The 8,396-nt window shown below is 25.9% G+C and overlaps 3 protein-coding genes across 3 annotated transcripts; 1 reads left to right on the plus strand and 2 right to left on the minus strand.

Moving 5' to 3' along the window:
- Positions 1-101: 101 nt before the first annotated feature.
- On the minus strand, positions 102-4,072 carry LOC124422154 (ADAM 17-like protease). Its single transcript, XM_046958211.1, has 14 exons — positions 3,775-4,072; positions 3,478-3,616; positions 3,288-3,388; positions 3,082-3,203; positions 2,862-3,012; positions 2,568-2,764; positions 2,291-2,485; positions 2,070-2,208; positions 1,827-1,981; positions 1,662-1,742; positions 1,365-1,573; positions 1,052-1,290; positions 848-963; positions 102-750 (listed from the first exon to the last, which is right to left on the minus strand). Exons 1-14 carry the CDS (start codon positions 3,830-3,832, stop codon positions 442-444), a joined length of 2,211 nt encoding a protein of 736 aa, XP_046814167.1. The 5' UTR covers positions 3,833-4,072; the 3' UTR covers positions 102-441.
- Positions 4,073-4,462: 390 nt separating this feature from the next.
- On the plus strand, positions 4,463-5,766 carry LOC124422159 (esterase AGAP003155). Its single transcript, XM_046958221.1, has 5 exons — positions 4,463-4,619; positions 4,820-4,979; positions 5,061-5,255; positions 5,383-5,523; positions 5,611-5,766. Exons 1-5 carry the CDS (start codon positions 4,593-4,595, stop codon positions 5,742-5,744), a joined length of 657 nt encoding a protein of 218 aa, XP_046814177.1. The 5' UTR covers positions 4,463-4,592; the 3' UTR covers positions 5,745-5,766.
- Positions 5,767-7,133: 1,367 nt separating this feature from the next.
- On the minus strand, positions 7,134-8,307 carry LOC124422160 (elongin-B). The gene is made up of 3 exons (XM_046958222.1): positions 8,147-8,307; positions 7,951-8,044; positions 7,134-7,793 (listed from the first exon to the last, which is right to left on the minus strand). Exons 1-3 carry the CDS (start codon positions 8,147-8,149, stop codon positions 7,540-7,542), a joined length of 351 nt encoding a protein of 116 aa, XP_046814178.1. The 5' UTR covers positions 8,150-8,307; the 3' UTR covers positions 7,134-7,539.
- Between the last annotated feature and the right edge of the window lie 89 nt (positions 8,308-8,396).

The raw sequence follows: 8,396 nt of genomic DNA on the forward strand, positions 1-8,396 counted from the left end.
AGAAAATAAAATTTTAGTTACATTCTTGTTACCGATAGCGCTTATGTAGCTTCTCGTAGTGGCAACACTTTAAACTAAATTTATATTTAATCAAATTCATATTTAAATCGCTTAGCACGAATATTCTATATTTTATTACTTTTACAATTATCCTTTATTTTATTATTACATTTGGTAGCAAATTTATTTTACGTGATCTTGACATAAACTTAGAATGTTATATATTAAATCTAGAATATATACATATTAATATGTATTTGTGTGTTTGTTTGTGTGTGTATGTATGTATGTATATATAGATATTAAATATATATTAAATTATTAAACTGTCTTATATATAAAATCAATAAAAAGATATATAAATCAACATGTAATAAATTTAAATTTTTGACTAGATAACTTTGTAAGTATTTGGAATGTTACTGCACAGTTTCAATTAAATTAAGATTGTTGATTAGAATGTGATAGCCTTGCTCTTTGAGTGCCTACAAAAATTCCTTGTCTATGTTCGTCTGGATGAATGAGATCATCGGTATGTTTCCAACGCCATTTCTTTTCACTTTCTTTTACACGTTTGTTATCAATATAGCTTATAACGCAACTCGTTGGAACCCATATAATAGCAGTGATTATTATCACAGCTCCTACTATGTTATCCTTTAAAAATCTCATAACTTTATTTATATTTATGTCCTCAATAATATCCCAAAAACGTTCCACGACATCTTGTACTGTTTTCTCGCATATTCCCTAAATACAATGTAGATAATAAATATATCAAATAAAAAATCGAAAATATTTGCGAATAATTTTATCATCAAAAATTTTGTGATATATAAAGTATTACCTTATTACAAAAACCTTGAATACAAGGTGTACCATCAGGTAAAATATCTTGCGGATCTATAGGGAAACATGTCTCATTTAAACTCATTCTACAGCATCTTTTACATGCATCACCAACTGTAATATTAATGTATTATTATATTCATTTTTTGTATAATGTAATATAATTGATAAAAATTGATCACGATATAATATAAAAATTTACTTGTATCACACATGCAACTTTGCAAACCCTGAGTCTCACAATATGGCACACATTTGCCAAGACGGCATTGTCCACGTTCTAAACAACCAGTACCATCTTTCATTGGCGGAGATCTAGGACATTCGCTTGATGCTCCGGTACAACGTGATTCTTGTTCGCAAGTTGCATATTGCGCGTCTCTACATTTTACTCCTACAGGCATATATGCACAACCTTGGCAACAGGGTGAATTTTTATCACTGCAATATACGTTAACGTATGCATTAATGCATAAAAATAAAATTAACGAGTTATATTATGATAACAATATTACCTGCATACTGCTCCTTGACTTCGTCGTAATTTACAATTTTTGTCACAGCAAGGATCATTATCTTCTGTTCCTAAAAGTCCTGCGTCACATTCCTCGTCTCCTTCTACTCTTAAATTACCACAGAATGATTCTTCAGGCTCTGAGAAACAACGACCTGATTTAGCCTGTAATACTTTCCTAATGGATCTCAAACTGCATGGTGAAAAACGCTGTGCATTTAAAGGAGCTCATATAAATATAGAAAAAATAAAAAAAAAAATTGCATTGCGTATTTATGCATATTTTAACTTATCTGACCTTGTTATTGACATCATAACCACTGACACTATATGTATACATTAAATACGATCCACCTTGACTTGCACTTGGACTACATTCCTGAATATAAACGAATCGAATTATATTATTAAATTATATAAATTATATTTTTGAAATTATATTAATAAAAGAAAATGGTATTACAGTTATATCAGGATCATGTTCAGAGCCCCAATTATGACCAAATTCATGTGCTGTGACTAAATCCGCTTCCCTTGTTATAACTCTCTGTCCATAATGATTTCTACTAGAACTCAGTCCCGAATTTAAATATAGAGTATAACCATTTTTAAAATATTCTAAAAAATACAAAATCTCTATTAAAAAGGTCTACGAGTAAAATGATAAATTTTATTTTAATAATAAATATAATAGTTGAAATTGTACCTGGTGTACAAATACCACCTACAGAATTTCTACGTGGTGATCCTACATAAGCTAATCCTAAAATTCCACCTTCGAATTTCAAATCGGTGAATAAGTGGGCTAAACAAAAATCTTTATGACTGTATTCTCGACTGAAAACCTGCACATTAAATATTTAATATATATTTAAAAATGTTCTTTTTTTTTTTTTTTTTTTTCAAATGATTTCTCTACATTCGTACCTCAAGTAATGTTCGAACATCCCATTTTTCTCTAACCATATTATAATGTGTCTCTCCACCTCTCACACGTGTTGGTTCGCTATGAACAACAATCTTCTTTATAACAAAGCCCATTCCTTTAAATCCATCTTGTTCTTGACGTTCTTGCCATAATGTATCATTATAAATTTTATGTACCCTATCTATTAAGCTTATCTGTTTTAAATTAAATTTATAAGAAAAATAATATTTTGAAATAATATCGATATTAATATTTAATCATTTGTAATAGACATACCAAATAATTAATTGTAGTTTTTGTGCTACTAGCACCCATTTCTTGATAAAAACGATAATCAGCTACTAATAACAAAGGACATCTTGTTTTGGTTGGAGTATACTCATAAGTTTCCGTTTGTCTTTTTACTCTATTGTATTCATTTTCTTTAAAATCATGATTTTCTATAAATTCTTCGTCATCTTTCACTGGAACTTCTTCAAAATAAAATATTTCACTTCATCTTTTTTTCTTTTTTTTTTTTTTTTTGTCAGTTGTACACTTTGTATCTTCTAATGTTTCAAGATAACATACCCATGTCTTCTTTAACATATCCACATGTTTTAGGAGTACCATGAGTATGTCCCACCCCATTTTGATAATGTTCCCAGCTTAGTTTTACATCAGAAGATTTATAAACAATCATTGTTTCATTTCCCAAATGAGGAAGGTGTCTCCATGATGGCTAAAATATTTATATTTAGATAATCATTTGAAAATATTAGAAAATTTATATATAATATTTATATCTTACTTCAATGTGAAATGTGTCATCAGAAATAGTAATACTAGCTGTTACAATTCCTTCATCAATATGTACTTGGGCATGAGAATTAATTTCTCCAAACACTCGACCATGATAGAAACTTTCATGATCTATAATATACATTATAATTATTAAGTATATAATAATAAATATATATTTTTTCAAACACATTGTATATAATCTATATTGCATACCTAAGTGAATCGTTTTCTCCTTTCCATCCCCATTAACTTCATAAGCCTTAAAATTGGAATGTATTACTTCTCTTCTTGGTGTCAAAATTAAACGAAAATAACTATAACAATAAATAATGATACGTATTATATAAAATTACAAATATACTAAGAACAAATATAACTGTTATACAATTATAATAAACTTTACCGTCCATGAGAATAAAATTCTAATTCGCTTATTTTATTATATGGATGATAACTATGTTGAGCGCCTCGTTTTACAATTCTATGTTGAAAGTTTGACGAGTGTACAGTTTCATAATATTTTAAATTTCTATGAAGTGCATCTACAAAAAAATTACAATCAAATAAGAAAAAAAATGTAACAATGTAAAAGGAAATGTAATAATAGATAATAAATTATTTCTTTTTTTTTTCTCTCTATTTAATCGTAATAATCAATAATATCAATTATTTAAAATTTGTTATGAGAGAAGAAACTTACAAATATTTTGGCAGAAGAAAAAACAATAAACAATTAATAATTTATGAAAATATTCCATGTTTGAAGTAAAATAATTTTTGACAGGTTAAGTACATAAATTATATGTACATCATACATTCATTTTTTCTATGTATATATATATATATAGAAAAAACATTTTTACGTTAAAATTATGCCTTAATACTATAGATATTAGATGATACATTTAACAACATTTTTACACGATATAAAACACTGATTTCTATTCTTGTACACATTATATATGTTTACAAAATTATCTGATCATACTCTTTTTTGTAATTCATTAAGCGTTAAAAAAAGAATAAAAACATTACATAGAAAAAAATTTCTATGTAATGTTTGTTGTGTATTTAAAAAAAAAAATACCGCATAAATTGGATACATTAATTTTATTTTTTTGTTTTATTTTGTGATAAGGTTGGTACCGTGAAATTTCGATTTATAATCGAAACTAACTAACTACTAAATAACACGTTTCGATTATTTGGCGATTAAGATTCGAGATTCTGTTTATATGAAACTATTATTTATTAAAACTGTTATACGCGATCTGAAATAATTGGTTTTGGAAGTTTTCATGTTTTTATTATCTTTAATATTATAGGAAAGCGATTTATATAATCATGATACAATTTATGAAAATTCCCTAGTAAATCCAATTAGAATAATTCAATGATATATTTTAGATTTATTATAGAACCGAATATATATATATATATAGTTAATGTATATTTATCTAACAAAGTAAAGATTTAAAAATATTTTGTAGTTATTGTAATTTTATTAAGATTTTTATAATGCAGGTTGACCAGGATAAACTACGAGTAAGCACTGATTATAAAACTAAGTATATTAGTACAATACAAAAAAATTATTTAAAACGTTTAAACTTATGTTTTGCCTTGGTCTTCTTACTTTATTTAAATTTCGAATTTGACTATTCTATTGTCACATCGTATATTAAACAAATAATACATTAATAATAGATTACAATGACTCTTAAAAATATTACATAGTATTTTAGATTTTAGCAATACATGGATATCACCAATCTGACATAATTTTTAAAGGGAAATTAGGTTCATTGCGTAAGGGCTTTAAAAAAGAATTGGATTTTACATTTGTAAAAGCACCTCATAAAATTCCAAATCAAAATGAATTTAATACGGATGCAGAAGAAAGTGGTACGATTGTATATCAAAATTATTTCAATATTTATAGAAAATATTGCTTATTATAATTAAATATGCCTCTATAAATATTAGGCTATGGTTGGTGGTTTAATACCGAAGATTTTGTATTCAAAGCAACCGTACAAAGCAATCATTGTGTTGGCTTTGAAGATAGTTTAGATGTGATTATAAAAACATGCCAAGAACATGGTCCATTTGATGGGATTCTTGGTTTTTCTCAGGGTGCAGCCTTTGCTGTTATTTTATGTATTATGCAACAAAGAAAGAGTTGAGTCTTTATCTCATGTTATTATAAATATATCGTAATAAACTAATTCCATATATCAATTTAATATCAAAGATATGCATATTACAATTCACAATTCGTATTACTAAAATAGTATTACTTTTTCAGTATGTCCAGTTAAATTTAATTTTGCCATTATTATATCAGGATTTATATCATTGTGCGCACCACATGCCAAATATTATAATGAAATAATAGAAATGCCTTCATTGCATGTTTATGGACTGAACGATAAAGTCATTCCAGCTGGTAATATAATTTGGTTTTTTTTTTTTTTTTTTTTTTTGTATAGAATAGTATATATCATAAAGCAACATTATTATTGTTTTGTTATAGATATGACTGAAAAAGTATGTGATTTATTTAAAGACTGCAGTAAAATTACACATGAAGGTGGACATTATATACCTAGCAAAAAAAATGTTTACAAAGCTTTCATTATGGAAATGATGGAAAGAAAATTGCATTAATAAAATTTCGCATGATAATTAATCAATTTGTTGACAAATATAATAATTTAATTATATGTATGAAATTGTATTTATAAGCAGAACATAGTGTTATTGTTCATACAATATACAGTATGCATTAACATCATAAGCTTTAAAAGAATTAGAAAAAGATGTTGATATAGTAATATTAGCAAATTTATTAAAACTTACATAAAACATTTCCTATCTGTACAAAATGAAAATAAACACAATTTCATAGTATTATAAGCAAGATTTAGCTAACTACAATTATATTTTTTAATAATGACATATATAAGACAAAAAAAAGTTTTTTTGTTAATAAAATTAAAGGTAAATTCATGAAGGTTCTTTTACATATAAAATGTAATGTATTAAATTATTTATGATATATCAAATAATACCGGAAGGCAAAACATTATGGAGTATTAATTTTACTATTAGTTGTATAAAGTTTATGAAGCCATATACGATTTTTGTGATATCTTATGAAATTTACGAAATATTTTCTTATGAATTATAAACATCACTATATGTTATCTTAAAATACTATAGTTATGTGTATAGTAGTAATTATGTTATATGTAACTTATAAAGTACATTGTATATTTTGTGAGAACAACCTTTTATGGCTTAATTTACTTTACAATTTTTCGAAAATGCAATTTGTAATTTTTGTAAACAATGTAATACAAAATAATGTAACTCATTTACAAATATTTTACATGCCACTCCAAATGTTCCTATATAAATCTGATGCATAAATACATATCTGCATATTCAATGAAGAAGAGAAAAAATGTTACAACAATATTACTATATGAGAAGTGAATATTATACACTCTCAATTCAAATTCAAATCAAATTATGTCCAATAATGTTATCTTCAATTTTCAACTTGTTTATGAGATTTCACTCATGATAACACCACATAACAATATTATAAGTAATGATGGTTGAATACAGAATGGTATGTAATTCAGATAAATTGAACGAAATAACAATCTACAAAGCATAATATAATTTAAAAGCAAAATTATTTTATATTTAATATAATAATCAATTTGACACAATATATTCTTCAAATATGTATGACTTATTAAAATGATATATATTTATATGTCATCATATATTAAATAATTTTACTTTGTGTAAAGAAATTTATTTATACTAAAAATTATTCAATTTTTATATTAAATAAGACAACCCATTTTCTTTTTTTTCTACATCACAAGATAAAGATTGATAGTGTGATTGAATGTGATGTAATGTAAAATACATATTTAGTAGATCAGAACTAAATAAAAACTATTAAAAAAAGTATCGTAAGGGTGTGATAGCGTTACAAAAAAATTATCATAACATAAAATATAAACTATTAGTCATAAATTAAATATAAGCGAATGAGGTATTTATTATATTTCTGTAACTGTAACAAAACTTCAAGACAATTTCATAGCTAATTAAGATTAAATTTGGTTAACATACAGGACTGTGAACATGTACTTTTTGACATTTATTAGCATCCTGATTTAATTATTCAAGTACAAAAAAAAGTACTTGCTTGTTCACAAAGACCTGGAAGTATTGCAACTACCTGTTTTTTTTTTCTCTCTAGAAGAAGTGAGAAATTCCTAAGACACTTCGCATAAATGTAAGAACTTGTATGTCTCTATTATTCACATCCTGGTTTCATAAAATCTTCAGCATTTAGAAAGGTCTTTCTCATGAATATTAAACTGTATCAAACACAATACTTCTTTATCAATTGATTCACAATATAGTTTATATAACTTCAAGGAGATTCTGAACCATTAGGTTCACAACCCTTCATAACGTCCGGAAGATCAGGCGGTAGTGAAAATGGGGTCATTTCAAGTGGTTCGAAATGGCCATTTTCTTGACGTATAGCTAATCCTATCAATGCAGGACATTGTGCTTTTGCAGTTATAGATGTCAATCCATAATCTGACAGGTATTTAGAATCAGACATAACAACATTATCTTTGTTAAATAGTTGTTGATTTGCTGGTGGTACTTTCAAAATACCTATGACATAATTAAATTTCTATTGCTTTTGTTTATATTTAACGTTAATATTCGACAATTTAAATAAATAACAAAGTAGACTTATGAATATATGTATATATATATTTTTTTCTTCAATATATCTGCATGCACCTAAAAATATATTATACATTTGTACCTTCAATAATTTTTTTAAGCTCGTGAACTGTTGTATTATCGTTTGCATCCGTAAAAATCGTGGTATTTTTTCGCCTGATCATCAAAAATACGTCCTGTAAAATGTTCAACATTCACATTTTTAGGTTATATCATTCCTGAATGAAACAACAAAATATATATATACGTAAATATTAAATTAAATGCTAACATCTTACCATCACGGATTTAATTTTGTAACTAAATGTATTAAAGAGAAATAATATTTTACACTGTTTCTGAGGTTCAATGATATTATGTTTACTTGAAGACCTTCAGATTATAAATGAAAGGTTAAAATAAGACTGTACACACATATACACTGTAACACATACACTGTCTTGTATACGTCATATATGAGACAGATTATATGATTGGTTATCCTATTTAAAAGCAAATCGCGTTTGGCATTGTCGAGTTTATCTTGCC

Source organism: Vespa crabro, chromosome 2 (assembly GCF_910589235.1).
Source record: "Vespa crabro chromosome 2, iyVesCrab1.2, whole genome shotgun sequence".
NCBI classification, from domain to species: domain Eukaryota; kingdom Metazoa; phylum Arthropoda; class Insecta; order Hymenoptera; family Vespidae; genus Vespa; species Vespa crabro.

Coding starts and splice junctions, on each gene's coding strand:
- LOC124422154 (XM_046958211.1), bottom strand. CDS start 3,832: ATGGAATATTTTCATAAATTATTAATTGTTTATTGTTTTTTCTTCTGC. Junction 3,389..3,477: donor GAATTTTATTCTCATGGACG/GTAAAGTTTATT, acceptor TTATTGTTATAG/TTATTTTCGTTTAATTTTGA. Junction 2,486..2,567: donor AAACTACAATTAATTATTTG/GTATGTCTATTA, acceptor AATTTAAAACAG/ATAAGCTTAATAGATAGGGT.
- LOC124422159 (XM_046958221.1), top strand. CDS start 4,593: ATGCAGGTTGACCAGGATAAACTACGA. Junction 5,256..5,382: donor TATTATGCAACAAAGAAAGA/GTTGAGTCTTTA, acceptor TTACTTTTTCAG/TATGTCCAGTTAAATTTAAT. Junction 5,524..5,610: donor CGATAAAGTCATTCCAGCTG/GTAATATAATTT, acceptor GTTTTGTTATAG/ATATGACTGAAAAAGTATGT.
- LOC124422160 (XM_046958222.1), bottom strand. Junction 7,794..7,950: donor GCTTAAAAAAATTATTGAAG/GTACAAATGTAT, acceptor ATTATGTCATAG/GTATTTTGAAAGTACCACCA.